At 49.6% G+C, this 16302-nt stretch overlaps 2 protein-coding genes across 4 annotated transcripts in view; both read left to right on the top strand.

The window, feature by feature from the left end:
* Positions 1-180: 180 nt before the first annotated feature.
* med6 (mediator complex subunit 6) lies at positions 181-4402 on the top strand. 2 transcript variants are annotated; one of them, XM_080012544.1, is made up of 8 exons: positions 181-277; positions 1009-1168; positions 1311-1402; positions 1958-2040; positions 2172-2280; positions 2361-2476; positions 2700-2727; positions 3486-4402. In XM_080012544.1, the coding sequence occupies exons 1-8, from the start codon at positions 256-258 to the stop codon at positions 3614-3616; spliced, it is 741 nt and encodes a 246-aa protein (XP_079868670.1). In that variant the 5' UTR covers positions 181-255; the 3' UTR covers positions 3617-4402. The 2 variants fall into 2 exon arrangements, with proteins under 2 accessions (XP_079868670.1, XP_079868671.1); XM_080012545.1 differs by having other exon boundaries at positions 2700-2740; positions 3486-3565.
* Positions 4403-6759: 2357 nt separating this feature from the next.
* Positions 6760-16302, top strand: part of pcnx1 (pecanex 1) — a 38491-nt gene continuing 28948 nt past the window's right edge. For both annotated transcript variants that reach the window (XM_080012526.1, XM_080012525.1), the window contains exons 1-6: positions 6760-7054; positions 9392-9606; positions 11622-11727; positions 13137-13173; positions 14331-14399; positions 14483-16255. In XM_080012526.1, the coding sequence (XP_079868652.1) occupies positions 6902-7054; positions 9392-9606; positions 11622-11727; positions 13137-13173; positions 14331-14399; positions 14483-16255 (2353 nt within the window). In that variant the 5' untranslated portion in view covers positions 6760-6901. The remainder of the gene's footprint in view (positions 7055-9391; positions 9607-11621; positions 11728-13136; positions 13174-14330; positions 14400-14482; positions 16256-16302) is intronic.

The following is a 16302-nucleotide window of genomic DNA, read 5'->3' as shown; positions in this document are numbered from 1 at the left end:
GACCACCACCCTGACACCCGCTGCTCTGTCCCCACGACCACCACCCTGACACCCGCGCTGCTCTGTCCCCACGACCACCACCCTGACACCCGCGCTATTTCGTTCGCCGGAGGGTGGGGTGTCACCGCAGCGTCCGATCGGCGCAGCATCACGCGTGTCCGGGTGTTTATTCGTGTTTAACGTCCCACGGTCGAGCGAGCCACGGGCCTTGGGGTGCCTGACGTCATCAACGTGCGACTCGCCGCCGCCGCCGTCATGTCGTCGGTGGACCTGAGAGGTAACCGGGTGGATTTGGGTGTAGACTCGTTGCGGCGGTTCGGCGTCGGTTTCGCTGTGTGATGACTCGACGCGTGTTTGAAATGTAGACTCAACGTTTTCGAGACCGAAGAGCTTCCGCGTCTGCTCGCGCTCGGCAGTATATTAGCCTCTGGCGTCCTGCATGCTAACTAGCTAGCCGCTGTGTGTCATGAACAGCCACATATTTGTCTTTCTTAATCCAATGTATAATCTGCATTACTGATCTATTGATATTTATTTCCCTTTCGGAGTGGGTTTTTAGCTTTATTGTATTTAGCTTATTGTTATATATATATATTTTTTGTTGTATATTGCATATTGCCAATATATTTTCTATTTTAATTCTAATTACTTTATTATTGTTGCCTGCTGTTTTGATGCGAGATGATGTAATACACCAATTGTCCTATGGCTATAATAAAATATATATCCATCTATCTATCTATCTATCTATCTATCTTAGCTCACAACAGGTTATTTAAACCTGGTCAGCTGACAGAGAAAGAAAACGCTATAGAGGAGTAATTTTGTGTGTGTGTGTGTGTGTGTTTACAAGGTCAAGTCCAGTTAAAATTACTTGTGGAAAAAGAATGGTGTTTTGTTTTGAGAGCTTAAAAGACATTGTATTGTATCAAATGTCTCTCTATTGTTTCCTGACTGCAGCGCCGTGTCTCTTCATTTCCATGCTGCATATGTCCTGTCTATTTTCAGATAACCTCCTTGGGATATCCTGGGTAGACAGTGGCTGGGTGCCCATACTCAACCCTGGCAATGTGCTGGATTACTTTTCTGAGAGAAGCAACCCGTTCTATGACCGCACTTGCAATAATGAGGTGGTTAAGATGCAGCGGCTCACTCTGGAGCATCTGAAGTAAGTTCTTAACCAAGTGTTTGACTCACAGTTGACGGGTTTTTTCCCCCCATTACAGAATAAGCAGCAAACTGCTTATTTTTGTTGCTGTGTTATGTACTTTTAAACTTCAAACGAAATCTCTGATTATTTTCTTTTCCAGTCAAATGGTTGGAGTGGAGTACATTCTCCTTCATGCTCAGGAGCCAATTCTGTACATAATCCGCAAGCAGCAGAGACAGTCGCAGACACAAGGTGAGCGTGGTAACCAGTCAATCAAGCAGTCGCGTCCTCTCCTGGTTACAAAATGGGAATTAGACTTGGACCGTCCCTTAACTTTTATCACATTTACCGATATCCCTCTTTCCTCCCGTCTCCCCCTTCGTCACATATCTCCCCCGGGGCATTCCTTCCTGTTGTCTCTGTACTATTTGACATACACTATTTGCCTTTGACAAAAAAATCTATACACACTATCTGTAACCTCTGTAAATATCCTCCCTCATATAACATACACCTATGCGTTAAACGATAAGGAGATAACTGACCAAATCATTTATTTGATGAGGGAATAGTAGATGGCAGATTGATAAAGTCCTAGTGCTGTTTGGTGAACCAAGAGAGTCATAGCCAGAATAATCTTAAGGGACAGTAAGTCCCTAAAAAGTGAATAGATTACACAGCTACTGCTTGCCTATGGAAAAGACATTGATTTATATCACTTGATTCTTCGCTTCACGGGTTTGATGTTTACTTCACTTAGACCTGATTACATTTCTGACTGTCCTTCTCTACGTATTTATCCTCCAGTCATCCCCTTGGCCGACTACTACATCATAGCTGGGGTGGTGTACCAGGCCCCAGACCTCGGAACGGTTATCGGCTCCAGAGTGGTGAGAAATACAACACCGTCCGTCCATTACGGGGCCTGGTGTCTTCTGACACGGCAGTGGGAGGTTTCTGCCTCTTGGACTGTGCGCCATGCATTGACGAGCGGTTCTTCCGACTGTGATTGCGTCCTCAGCTTTCTGCCGTCCACGGCATCCAGTCTGCTTTCGACGAGGCCATGTCCTATTGTCGTTACCACCCGTCCAAAGGATACTGGTGGCACTTCAAAGACCAGGAGGAGAGAGGTTCGTCTTGGATCGGGCTCAATCTTGTTATCTTGGTACCGACCACGGTGACTGTTTAATATCAACTATTGTGTTTACAGAAAAAGCCAAGCCCAAATCCAAGAAGAAAGAGGAGCCCAGTTCACTGTTTCAGAGGCAACGTGTTGACACACTCCTTCTTGACCTGAGGTCAAAGTTCCCCCCGACCTTCTACCAGGTGTGTGTGTGTGTGTGTGTGTGTGTGTGTGTGTGTGTGTGTGTGTGTGTGTGTGTGTGTGTGTGTGTGTGTGTGTGTGTGTGTGTGTGCGCAGCTTGTTATATTGAATCTTTACAGGCTTTTGTTCCTCATATTCTCCAAAACCTCTTGGTGTAATCTGATTTCTCTGACATAATGTAATTTGTTTTTTCCCTTTTCTATTTTTATTTTTATTTTTTTGCAGCCTAAACCCGGAGAGAAGCCTATTCCTGGTAGGATCTCAAAGTATCTCAGGGTCAATACTTTATTCACAACATGGGCTAATTTGTGAATATTTTCAGAAGAACTAGCATTTAATTTTATTTTACTTGTAAATTGTTTAGTGTTAACTGGCAGCATGTGTTCCTCTCTGTGAATATAGCAGGTGGGATTTGTTAAAATTCTCTCAGCTTTTCTCTTGTAACTATCATGTGGCTCGTTTTAGCCTGGTCACGCTGCCCCCATGCATCAAAAAAATCAAGCCAGTGTTGTTTATATTTCACAATCAAAATCATTTCACAACACATTTCACAAGCAACAGACAAGAAGACGTCTGATATGAGAGACATTCAAAGTTTGGTATAAATTCCGCCCGTCTGCCCTCACACACACACACACACACACACACACCCACCCACCCACCAAATGAAATTACCATTTATAAGCCCCACACATGCAACACATTCACAAGATTCAGCTATTCTGACCCCCACCCCATCTGAAATTACCAAATTCTCTGTGTTGTACCATTCTTATTTTTATTTTTTTAACAGTCAGAAAAATAGAAGGAAAACCCAGTGAAGGGCATCAAAATCTTTTGTTCTGTAGATTACCAGGCGTCCACTTGAGGTGCTTTGTTTTGTTCAGTCAGCAATCATAGTCAGTGTTGTGTTGACAATGAAGGAGGACTCTGGACTAATATGATGCTGAAGAAAGGCTGACAGTTCGTAAGATTTACCCCTCATTGGAGATTTCCTTCCCTCCGTCGTAGTTGAGGTGAAGAAGGAGCCGGAACCTCCCGCAGAGACGGTGAAACAGGAGGAGAGGGAGCCGGCCACCAAGACCTCCGCCCCGGCTCCTCCGAGCAAACCTCCACCCGAGAAGCGAGCGAGGCTCCAGTAGCGGCCGTCCAGGTTCCAGAAGGGCGGAGCGGAGAGGGATGACGTAAATAAAAAAATAACTCTACGTGGATGACCAGAGGAGGAACCGGAGCATTCGTGCTGCGTTGCCGGAGCCTCCAGACAGTCCCATGTGTGTCTCCTCTGATTGGTTTAAAAAGTGCTGGGTCGACACAAAGCGAGTCAGTTGTCTTGTCAGCCAGGACGACCGTTACACTGAACCTATTGTTGTCCACTTGACAAGTTTGGCAGCAAGTATATTTACACCAACACTACTTCTTAAAAAAAAAAAAAAAAAAAAAAAAAAAAAACCTGCCATAGTGACCTTTCGGCCCGTTTCTCACGAAGAGGTGGTTTTTTTTTTTTTTTTTTTTTTTTTTTTTTGTTTTTTTTTTGGGCTGAAAAGCTGACATCAGCGTCAGTTTCGGTTTACTGTTGACATTAGCAGTATGCTTTCATGTTGTAATGACTCCAGAGGTCATTTTCCCCCCCAGGCTCGCTTCACCAGGAAATTAGTCATAAGAGAATCTGGTAAGCGGAGGCTCTGTCATGATGTTTTATCAGCTGCTTTGTCATTTCACTGCTCTTCAAAATGCTCTTAGAAGGTAGTTTAAGATAGCTGAGCTGAGCCTTGTTTTTGTTTCATTAAGTAGATCTCAGCTTGTTTTGTTTTTTTTGTTTGTTCGTTTGTTTTTTTTATGAATAGATATTAGCCCAGTTGGTCAAACTGTCTTAATGACAGTGCAATTGTCTTTTTTTTGTTAAGAATAAACTTTATTATGAAATACATTTCAAATCAGTTGGATGATGTCCCCATAATCAATTTGTAATGACTCCAATCACAGTCCTTATTGCTCAAATGCAAGATGTGTAAGGAATTTAATTTGGTGCAGGTGCCAATATCCATTTAAAAATATATATATATATTTTAACAAGAATAGATAAAAGGAATCAGGTTTTAAAAAGTATATCAATAATAAAGAGATACAACAAAGGATTGGCAATTAAATATATATTAGCACACAAAACAGGCAATAATAAAGCAATAATAGAAAAATAAATTATAATGTGCAATAAACCTCAAAATTAACAAGGAAAAAAATTAAAAATGCCAATATTTAATTCAAGATTCAAGATTCAAGATTCAAGATTTTTATTTGTCACATACATATACATACTTCCATACATATATGCAGTGAAATGTAATGCAACGCACCCGGTGATAGCACACAAGAAGTCCTAGGAAAAAGTACTAAAATAAAATAAAATAAAAAGTAGAAAATTACTTTCTAATAGACCTACTAACTGACTCCTAAAACGTAATACAGTAAGTGGAATACTTATAGAATAAGATAAAAAATATATAGAATAAAATACAATAAAAAATAAATTGAAATAAAATGGAATAGGTTGAAGGAATATGGCTATGTATATACAGATATGTGCATTTAAAGTGGCATGTGAATTAAAGTGGCATGTGAATGTGAATAGTGTGAGGTAGTGTTTGGGATAATACAGCACAGTATACAACAGTACGGCGCAGCAATACGGCATCACGAACAACCCTGAATAGTGATACAGTATGCGGTACAGTATGCTACATACAGTACAGTAGGTAGTGGAGCCTAGTGCATGGCTCAGTTAGGACCCCTGGTGAGGTCAGCATTGACAGTTCTGATGGCTTGAGGGAAGAAACTCCGTCTCAGTCTCTCTGTTCTCGCTGCGTGACTGCGGAGGCGCTTGCCTGACCGCAGCAGCTGAAACAGTCCGTTGTTGGGGTGATGAGGATCCTTCATGATCCTACGGGCTCTGCTACTACACCTCCTGGTGTATAACTCCTGCAAGGGGGGGAGGGTAGTTCCAGTGGTACGTTCAGCTGAACGCACCACCCTCTGCAGGGCCCGCCTGTCCTGGGCAGTACAGTTCCCAAACCAGGCAGTGATGTTGCCTGTCAGGATGCTCTCCACCGCTCCAGAGTAGAAGGACTTGAGGATCCTCACCGAGACCCGGAATTTCCTCAGCTGCCTGAGGTGGTAGAGACGCTGCCTCGCCTTTCTCACCAGAGTGTCTGTATGAACAGTCCATGTTAAGTCCTCTCCAGTCCATGTTAACCATAAAAAAGGTAACAAAGGGCCTCTATATCAACAATACACCTTATGACAATGTAGGAACGATGTGTGCAATGACATGGTTCAAGCATGAATATGTCAGAGTGGGGATACATTTGGGGCGTTCAATTTTTATTGATAAAGGTTTTGATAATAAAGGTTTTAAAGGTTTTGATAGTAAAGGTTTTATCCACCGCGCGGGGGCGCCGTTGAGTAGCGCGCACCTCCATGTTGACAGACGGATATCCATGGATACGGTCTCGGTGTCGCGCAGCGGATCACCTCCATCACCCTGCGCGGAGCGGTGTCTCACGCCGAGCACCGTCACGTAAGACGCGGTGTGAACCGACGGGACGCTCGCGGGCCCCCCCCGTCGTACCGGGAGCGGCGGCGGCGGCGGCGGCGTCTCGCAGGGCGTGGCGGCGGGACGTCAGCGGCGAAGCGGAGACTCGCGGAGAACGAGTCTTCCAGATGACTCGGGACTCAAAAGAGTCGACTCAACCCGAAAATAATGACTGACTGAGGAATTAACGAACTAACTCAATTAATTAACTTAATTAATGAACTAACTTAATTAATTAACTAATGCGGAGGAAAACAATTTTTTCGGGGGCATAACTCGGTTGAACGTGAGAGATCTCGTTTTACATTCCACCACAGCAAATAATTCGGACGGAATTTAATTGATTTTGTGATCGGATCTTTGGGATCAACGCTTCTTCCTCCGAAATCAGCAACGTTGACGGGATTAAAAGATCGAATTCACACCACGCGAACCCAAGGAGAAGTCAGGGGAAACCGAACGACTCCTCTGGGGGGGGGGGGGGGGGGGTGCTTTCACTAAGTGACTCGTCGGGGAACGACTCCTAAAAACGGGATCGAACCGTTCGCCTTCTCGACGCGACGCGTCGGGCCCCGGAGGACCGAGCGAGCAGCGCCCCCTGCCGGCCGGAGGACCGAGCGAGCGGCGCCCCGGGCTGGCTGCTCACACACATACACACACACACACACACACACACACACACACACACACAACATGGCTGCTGCGGGGATCCTCCGCCCAGTGTCTGGAAACGCGGCCGCGTTCGTCGCGCCGAACGACGGCTGACGGCTGACCGCGCGCCGCCACGGCCCCCCGGTGATTCGGTCGGCGCCGTCGGCGACCCCGCCAGCGGGCGGAGATGGGCTCCCAGAGCCTGCAGATCCTCCGGCAGGGGGTCTGGGCTTCGCTCACCGGAGGCTGGTTCTACGACCCGCACCAGAACACGGCGGTGAACGCGCTGCATCTGTACGTCTGGCTGTTCCTGCTCTGCTTCCCCTTCACCCTCTACATGGTGAGCGCCGCTTCCCCGGTCCGTTGGACGCGGAGTCCCGGTCCCCTGGTCCCGGTTGTTGTGTGTACGTGTATTCGCCCCGTGAAGTCTCCCGTCTCTGTTTGTATTTAACCCCCCGACACGAGCAGCCACAGCCTCTCAACCGCTGCCACAGCATTTTAATGATATTTACTCCCTGTTTACAGTCTATTTCTTTGTAGATATCTTGCTGCTGCTGCTGTTGTTGTTGTTGTTGTTGTTGTCGTCGTTGTTTTTTTTCCAAGATCAACATCTCAGGCTCAAGATGACTCTATTCGTCCCCGGGGGGAGAATTTGCCCTGGACACAAATCCTGCCACATAAAAACAAACTTTATTATGAAATACATTTCGGATTAGCCGGGTGATGTCCCCCGTGATCAATTTGTAAAGACTCCGATCAGAATCGCAATCCTCGTTGCCCATCTGCAAGATGCGTGAGGGATTCATCTTGGTGCAGGTCGGGGGAGAAAACCCCAAAACAATTATTCAAACAAGAATCGATAAAGGGAATCGAATAACCAAAGTGTGTTCATATATTTACGGGTATGCAAACAAGATACACAGCAAAGGATTGGCAACGCGCAGTAGAATGCAACCATTAAAGATGTGTTTATTCGGTAGATACTTCATCCTTCACTGGAGGGAACAGTCATAGTGCAGGACCGACCCAGAGTGCGTTCACACACGTGCAGCGCGTCCACCGCGTCCCCCACCCTCCTCCCCCACCCTCCTCCTCCTGTCCCCACAGCAGGAGGTCCAGCCACGGGGGGCCCGGCACAGTTTTTAACCCCGGCCCGATGCGTCTATTCCCCGTGTTGTGACTGGAGCCCGGCGGCGTCCAGCCGATGGGAGCGCCTCCCATTCCGAGATTCCGTCGACGTGACGACGCCGTCACCCTCCGTCCAACCCCAACCCCCCCGGCCTTTTCGGACCGTTTTGGGGCGTTTTTCCTCTTGACCGTCTGTCCAAGTCCCCGTTGACGAAAAGGCTCCCACGGGACGGCAGCGGTTGTTCAGCACTATTCTCCGAAAGAAAACGGCCGCAACACTGTCATTAAGGTGGAATGTTGAGATAGGCAACAGATGCGGCGATAACGGTGACCATCACGTCGAGTTGGTCGCTTGTTTTTGTTTGTTTTTTTTGCAGTGGAATGACTGGTTCACCCCCCCCCCCCTCACGCCTCCTTTTCTCGAACCTTTCAACTTGTTTCGCAATGAACTGCACGGCGCTGATGAGGCAGGTCGTCCTGAGAGACGATGCTGTGGTCCGAGTCTGTGTTTTCCCTCCCCCGCCCCCACGTCTAGTTTGCTGTTGTTGGGAGGGATTTGTGATGTCGCCACTTTTTCGGAAGCTGCCAGTTATAGCCGGGGCCTGTATTCTGGTTTTTCTTTATCCAGGAGGAAAGGACTGAATCAACGTCCGGTCTATTCCTAATGATGTCATGTTTGTGGGGAGAGTGCTTCGTCCAAGTACTCGTTGATCATTTTTGGGGGGGTTGACATATCGTAGTCTGTAGTGAACATTATAAAGAAGGGCTATTGCTGTGTTTTGCCCACCAAATGTAGTTATTTCGGGTTATACCTGCCTATTTGGGGGCTTTATTTGCGTAGCCTCACGACTGCGCGGTGGTAACTATATTTCAATTCCAAGTACAATGTTTCTTCTGCTCTGTGAGTGCTTTCTGCTCCAGAAACGGTGCATGTAAACATCCTATCCGCTATACCGAGAAGCCGATGCTCCATATCAGTTTGTGGTTACCTTTCTATTTCTGGAGTGGAAATAAGTCAGTCAGCTCCCGGCTCTGCGCTTTATATTAGGCCGCGTGTCTGAGATGGACAGCGATTAGAATAGCCAGTGAATGCAGATTTGTGATGGGCACCAGGGCTCAAGCAACACAAACACCCTTGTGCATAAATGTGGTTGCACGTTATTGCATTAGTTAATGTATTCTATTTTTTTCAAGTTGTGTAAAAACAATAGTCATCCAAACAAAATGCAACAATATATTTTCAGCTACTTTTCCATCAGATGGTGGTTTCTGGCTCCACTTCCCTGCAAACTGTCATCATATTGAGTTCCACTGTATATTTCCAACGATGTCTCTCGGATGTGGAACGGGTGTTATTTTTATGAAGCAGCAGGGCGAGGTTGTTGTCCAACGTGTCCCACGGGATAAAAGCCACGGGTCTTTGTCCCGTAACACTTAACGTCTCAAATGTCCGTGAACCCCCGACTCATCCGTTCGCTCTTCACACGCTTCTCCCACCGAATGTAAAATGTAAAAGTAACGAAACCGTTCCCTTCACTCCTCGCTCCAGGCCCTGCCGCCGACCATGGTGATTGTGGGAATCTACTGCGGCGTGATCGCCGCCATGTTTCTGCTGCTGAAGACGGTGAACTACCGCCTGCACCACGCCCTGGATGAGGGGGAGGTGGTGGAGCACCGGGCCAAGGAGTCGCAGAGCGGCGGGGCCGGCGCCGACGGGGCCAACGGAGCCAGCGGCGGCCGCAGGGAGGACAGCAACGGCCCCGGGTAAGGCCGCGTGCGTGGCGCCGACCTGGGGTCCAGACGCCGCGCGGGTGGAGCTGTGTAATACTGACCTGTTAAAATGAAGAGAACGACGCTGAGTTTTACGGAAAGTAGGGCAGGACATGTTCATAGGACTGCGGAATATTAACAAAATTAAATATCTCACCCATATCAATTTTGTAATGACACATCACCCTATATGTGCATGTTGTGGTATGTATTTTGCTTATCACAGCATGTGTTGGGCTGCTTATAGGAATTCAATACTTTCTGGGTATTGATATAATTGCATTTGTGGTATGGAGTATCAAAATAATGAGTGGTTTTCAATACCAATGTTAGTGAAAACCTCAGTAGTTACTCTTCACTGTCAGTGAGGCAACGTAAAATGTAGGTTTGAACAGCAAGGCTAAATATGTTTTATTTTTTGGGATTTGTTTTTGTGAAGAAACTTTTTTGTTTTATATTTTTCCCGCAAACCAGTATATTACCTTAAACTCAGTATTTCCAAGAAAAAAAAAAAAAAAAAAAGAAAAGAAAAAGAAATCAGTTCCTGGAAAAAAGAACGTAGTCAAGTTGTCTGTATGGAGAACTTTTTGATGACACCCCCTTGTAATGTATTTTGATTTTCAAATACTGACTACACTCCACTAAGACGTCTTTTCTTTTTTTTCCTCCCCCTGGTTGTCAAACCCGTAACGGAGGAAGAAATAAACCATTGTAACCGCGGTTTTGTTAACCGCGACGGTGTTTTATAACCCGTCTTCTTTTACGTGGCACCATGGGCGGATGTTTAGACGGCTGCAACATGTGTTGTGGTGTCTCGAGCCTCTCTCTCCCGATGCTGTGAGAGCGGACGGCGTCACTTTTGAGGCGATCTCAGCAGGACTTTCCCACCGCCATTTTAAGGTCAAGGGCCCATCCTCCGGCGGCGCCGCGTGGCACCACTGGGCCCCGCGACCTGCGGGCGGATCGATGCCCGACCCCACCGGGGGGGTGCGCGCGCGAGGCCGGCGCGGTGGTCCGCTGTCTTTGTTAAAAAAGTCTTTGCGCCCGGGCGCCTGGTCGTGGTCCGTCGGCGCCAGGTCGCGGCGTTTTCACCGCCTCGAAGAAGTGACTCATTTTCGCATTCCGGAGGGAGCACTTAGCAGGATGCTGAGAGGAGGAAAAAAAGAGAAAAGGGGGAAAAAAAAAAACGGAGAAGAATGAAGAATGAGAGGCCTCGACCACAGGGCCGGTGGCAGCGTTGCCCACACATCTGGAGTCGCATTCCAGGTTCTTCGGATTTACAGAAGACTTCAGGCAGCGTTTAAAAGAAAGCAGCAGCAGCAACAACAACAACAACAAAAAATAAAAGAACCCTGATTTCGCGACGCCCTCCGCTTTCACTCTCTTATCCCTGGTTGTCGCTCCCCCAGATTCTGCCCCCAGGTCTCCATGCCATGTGTTGCGCTGTGGTTTTACCGCTTTTCACTGTTTGCTTCTTGGCTCAACCTGTTAGGAGAATTTTTTTTTTCTTTTTTTTGCCATATGGAAATGATTTATGGACAATCCCTAGCCATTTGTTTGTTCCAACATACCAACCTGCTAAACAAGCTCGCCCGCTCTAAATATAGGCCCCAGTGAAAAAAAAAGAAAAAAAAGAAAAGCCCCCTTGGACCCTTTTCTCCCGTTTTGTGCGCATGGAGGCGGTTATGAACGCGGTTTCTCAGCTCGCGTCACATATATTTATTTTTTTTTCCCCGAGCTGAGTCGAGTTGAGAGCGAGGAGACGATTCCGCTTCCCAACAGTTCTCACAGTGCAAATGGTCCAAACAAAATCAACGGTGCTTTTCTCTCTGCGCTGTCCAACCTCACTCCACAGTGCGGTCTCCAAACTGTTGTTAATGTATGTGTGTGTGTGTGTGTGTGTGTGTGTGTGTGTGTGTGTGTGTGTGTGTGTGTGTGTGTGTGTGTGTGTGTGTGTGTGTGTGTGTGTGTGTGTGTGTGTGTGTGTGTGTGTGTTTTGTGCGCATCAGGGACCCGGGAGGGGGGATTGAGATGTCAGACTTCATCCGGGAGGAGACCCCGCCGGTGGACTGCAGTTCTAGGAACTCCTACACCGGAGCGGAGTCCAATCACCAGGTAGGAAAACATCAACTCTATTTCTTGGCCATCGATGACATTGGATATCGACTGAAATAGCATATCGCTGTCTGAGAACTTCCTCAATACGAGAGTCTGAAGACGTGGAACCTCGTGTTTGACATTAAAGAAGGGCTTCCTGTTTTTTCCTCTCCCGCATAGAAGCGCGCCCCCCCCCCCGCGCGCGCGCGAGAGCGATGCGTTTGATATACCCACCTTCCTCTGAGCCCAAATGAACCGTCTGAGTCATCGTCTCGGACGGAGCTTTTTAAACTTTGGTCGACTTTTAGACGTTCTAAATCTGTGTCGACGGTGGGAGACTGGAGACTGGAGCCTGGAAGTTGTGTCCCATATTTAGTGGACTGTGAGCCACGGGTCGAGTTTGTGTTTCCTGCTTACTTTGTAACTAGTGGATCAACGCTGTTTAACTGTGTGTGTGTGTGTGTGTGTGTGTGTGTGTGTGTGTGTGTGTGTGTGTGTGTGTGTGTGTGTGTGTGTGTGTGTGTGTGTGTGTGTGTGCGTGCGCGTGCGTTACTGCGTGCTTGGTACAATACAGGAAGCTGATACTGAACTACGTTGTCAATTCTGGTTCGTCCATTTCAGCCCAAAACCGACATTTGAGCCATTGCGCCACATTTTGTCTCCATCAAAACATTATTATTATTTTTTCTTTTATGGTGTAGTGCGAAATACTAAAAATCTCTGTTCAACCAGAACCGAGGTCATCACTTCAGCCTCGATGGAGCCAATTTTGTCTGAGAAAATAAAAGTCTGAGCATAGCACAGTGCATATGGAGTATGGCTCAATTTCAGGGTCCTGTTCTTTAGTGTGTGTGTGTGTGTGTGTCTGTGTGTCTGTGTGTGTGTGTGTGTGTGTGTGTGTGTGTGTGTGTGTGTGTGTGTGTCTGTGTGTCTGTGTGTCTGTGTGTGTGTGTGTGTGTGTGTGTGTGTGTGTAAACGTGCTGTCTTCGTCATTGTACTCCTGCAGCTCCATGTCAGCAGGTGCCCCCCTTCCCCCAAATTCTCTGCATTATTTGCTGTTTCATTCTGGAGACACATTTAACCTCTGGTTCCCCGTGGGAGCAGCGGTTGTGGGTCTGAGCCGCTTTGCCCCCGAGTCGCTCATCAGCCTGCTGAGCTCAGCTGCTGCTGAGCTCTGTTTGTAACGCACCGTCGGCCCTTCGCGTCGGAACCTTTTTCCCTTTCACAATGATGAGACGTGACGTCTTTTTTGTTTTGTTTTGTTTTGGTTTTTATTTTTTCGTTTTTCTCTCTGGGAAAATCGCTTCTCCATATATCTGCTGATCAAGTAAAAAGTAACTTCACGGGAATCTGAGATGCGCGAAAGGTGCTGGTTCCCCTCTGATTGACATTTTCGTGTTTTTGTTTTTTTGTTGTTGTTTTTTTAGATCTCAGCCACTCGTGCAGGAGCGACAACAGCCAAAGGTAAATCCTGAGCGTTTCCGTTCCTTCCCTGTGTGAGATTGGGTTGCACTGTGTCCGTCCCCGTGGGGGGAATAAGGTTGACGCGGTAGGGATGGCAAAGTAAGCGTTGGTACAACGTGCAAAAATGGGCAAAAGCCCAAGTAAACTTCAAGTGTTTCGCACAATAGACAGAATTAAATAAGTAAAAACAGAGTTTCAGTGAAATGTTCTTGGCCAGCGCCTGAACCAGTAATCCCATTTTTAGGTTTAATTTCCATACATAATCTACAAACGCTTTCTAAATGCGGTGGAAAGCGGTATCACGTTACATTATTCCTGCCACTGCTGGTTAAACATCTCTTGCCATCCAGTCCATCAAGGTTTTGTTGTTTTTTCCTGGGAGTAGGGGAATTCTGCATCATAAGCTGCTCCGTTGGCTTCGCGGTGTAGTCATTTTGCGGGAGCAGGGCATCGGTGGCCATCCGGGCTGCCCCGGGAGACGGGCTCTGACTCAGCACCGGGGTGACCTTTCTCGTCACACCAAGACTTTCAGAGCCGGTCAAGCGATGCTGAGCCAGAGGAGAAAAAAAAAAAAAAAAAAAAAGTAATGCGCCGTAAGCCGCGACTTGGGAGCTTGCTCTCTCCCGGGATTTTGTTATCGAGAGACAGCGGAGGGGACACGGAATGAGCTGGCGGTGGCTCCGCGGGCCCTGTTGCGCCGCGAGTGTTGGAGCGAGGCGGCTGCATTGGCTGAATTATTCAGGGCGTCCATTCGCTGCCACTATAATTAGCGAGTTCCTTCCAGCAGGAAGTGGTCTGAAGCGGGGAAAGAACTCTGCTCTGATTCAGTTTGGAACAAACTATGACGTAGTTACTGACTACGCAACACCCTTCGTTTTTCCAAAAGACGCTCACCATTTAGGTGTGGGCACAAATAGACTGAGTATCTGAGTATCTGTATGCATCTTTGACTGTGTGACGTCCCCACTGAACCACCAGATACAGCATTTTACATAATATGTAAAAAGGCTGCGGCTGAGTGTTGTATTATATCACTCAGCCGCAGCCTTGCCGTATCACCCAGTTGGGTGAAGATCGCTACCCACTTTTACTTGACTTTGAGAGCCGAATCACTTTACACATTAATTAGTGATGTTTCCCGTCATTTCTTTATATAGTAGGAGACGTACGGAAGACCTCAGATGACATCAGTTTGACGCTGGTTGAATGCTGCAGCCACGATCACGGTGAGAACGCCACAATGCTCCGAAGGTATTCCGGTGTTGGTTGTCTCTCCGGTGGCTTATTTCTCCTCTTTTTGTCCTTCTAGACCTGTTGTCGGACCCAAAGATGTACTGCCTTGTTTCCAACGACTCCTTCGCCTCCATGCAGCCTTCCACGTCCCTGGGGCCCACGGAGATGGCCCGGGAGCCCGCCGACCTCTGTTGCGCCGCGGGCCACCACTTCAGCCAGTCGCTCTCCTCCTGCGACGCAGAGGCGTCCGCTCACCTGCCCGCGCAGTCGCAGTCTTTCAGGAAGGAGCTCCGCTCACGTGGCCTTCCCCGCACCTCCAGCTCCGCCGGTTCCGCTTTCCCCGACCCCTCCTTGCCCGACCTGGGCCTGTACCCTCCGTCGCGGAGAGGCGGCCTGGACCCCGTGTGTGAGCTGGAGGCCGCCGTTGCGCACAGGACGGCGCACGGACACAGGGACGGGTCCGAGCGGCCCTACCAGCAGGACCACGCCGTGGCCTCCACCTCCGGACTGGAGTGCTACAAGAGCCAGGAGCTGCGCAGGATGGCCCACTCGGCCTCCCGGGAGGCGGGGGAGGGCGGCTCGGGTTTGTATCAGGTGGAGGTGGGCGGCGGGGTCCACGGGGCCGGAGGGGGGAAGTCCCATCGGGGGGAGCGCAGCGCCGACAGCCTGAGGAGCCTGAGCACCCGCAGCAGCGGCTCTACAGAGAGCTACTGCAGCGGCACCGACAGAGACACCAACAGCACCGTCAGCAGCTTCCACAGCGAGCAGACCAGCTCCACGCACGTGGAGAGCCTCAACTCCCTGTCGGGGGACGAGCGCACGCGGGACCGGGGGGACACTACCTCTGTGCCTCTGGAGGGCAGGACTTCCAGCCTCGGCAGCGTGAGCCCTCGAGGGCTCGGCGGCCTGCCGTCCAGGGAGGCCAATAAGAACCCTCACGCCAATGAACTGATTGCCAAACAACCTGCCGACGCGTCCATCTCTGAGGCCCAGGATCAGTCAGAGCTCTGCAACCCCCAGTTGGAGCCCTGCGGCTCCATGTCAGAGCCCTGCGGAGCCCCATTGGATTCCCGTGGCCCCCAGTCGGAGTGCAGCATCAGAACCAGCACTGACGGCACCACTGGTGAGCCCGCCGGAGAATGGGAGCAGGATAAAGACAACCTGCGGCCAAAGTCGGCCGTCCCGTTGCAGGGAGAAACTTCCTCCGCGTCAGCCATGCGCAGCTCACGGCGGCGAACGGGGAAGAAACGTGCGAGCAGCTTTGACGCCAGCCGTCACCGTGACTATGTGTCGCTGCGCGGCATGGCCAAGCCGCGCAGCACCGTGTTCGCTGGCGGAGCCGAAGAGGACTCCAGCGACCAGAGCGAGCTGAGCTGCGCCTCCAGCCTCCGCTCCGCGCACCACCTCAGCACCGACAGCTCCTCCAGCACAACCTCCCACTCCTGCCACTCGCCCGAGGGCCGCTACCGGGCCCTGAGAGCCAAGCACACCGCCGCCGCTGCGAAAGGAGCGACCATGTCGGAGGGAGGGGGCCGGGCCGGGGGCAAGCGGCGCGCGTCCCGCCGCACGCCCAGCGCGGGTAGCGCCAAAACCCACGCCAGAGTGTTGAGTTTGGACAGCGGCACGGCCGCCTGCCTTAATGACCCCAACCGCCTGGGGGCCCCGGCCGGGCCTCGTCCCCTCACCACTTCCAAGTCGGACCTGGAAGCCAAAGAGGGCGAGGTCCTGGACGCAGCGTCTCTGCTGGGCCGAGCCTCCCAGCTGGAGTCCGTGACCCGCTCCAGGAACAGTCTGCCCAGCCAGGCGGCCTTCGCCGAGCCTCAGGACGTCGCCACGGGCTCCCTGCGCGGTACGTGTGGTTTTCATTGGTCAATAACATTTTTAAACAACGAGACA

Source organism: Zeus faber (assembly GCF_960531495.2).
Source record: "Zeus faber genome assembly, chromosome: 13".
In the NCBI taxonomy this organism is placed as follows: Eukaryota; Metazoa; Chordata; class Actinopteri; order Zeiformes; family Zeidae; genus Zeus; species Zeus faber.
Note: the sequence above shows the minus strand (reverse complement) of the source record. Positions and strands in the feature narration are given on the sequence as shown.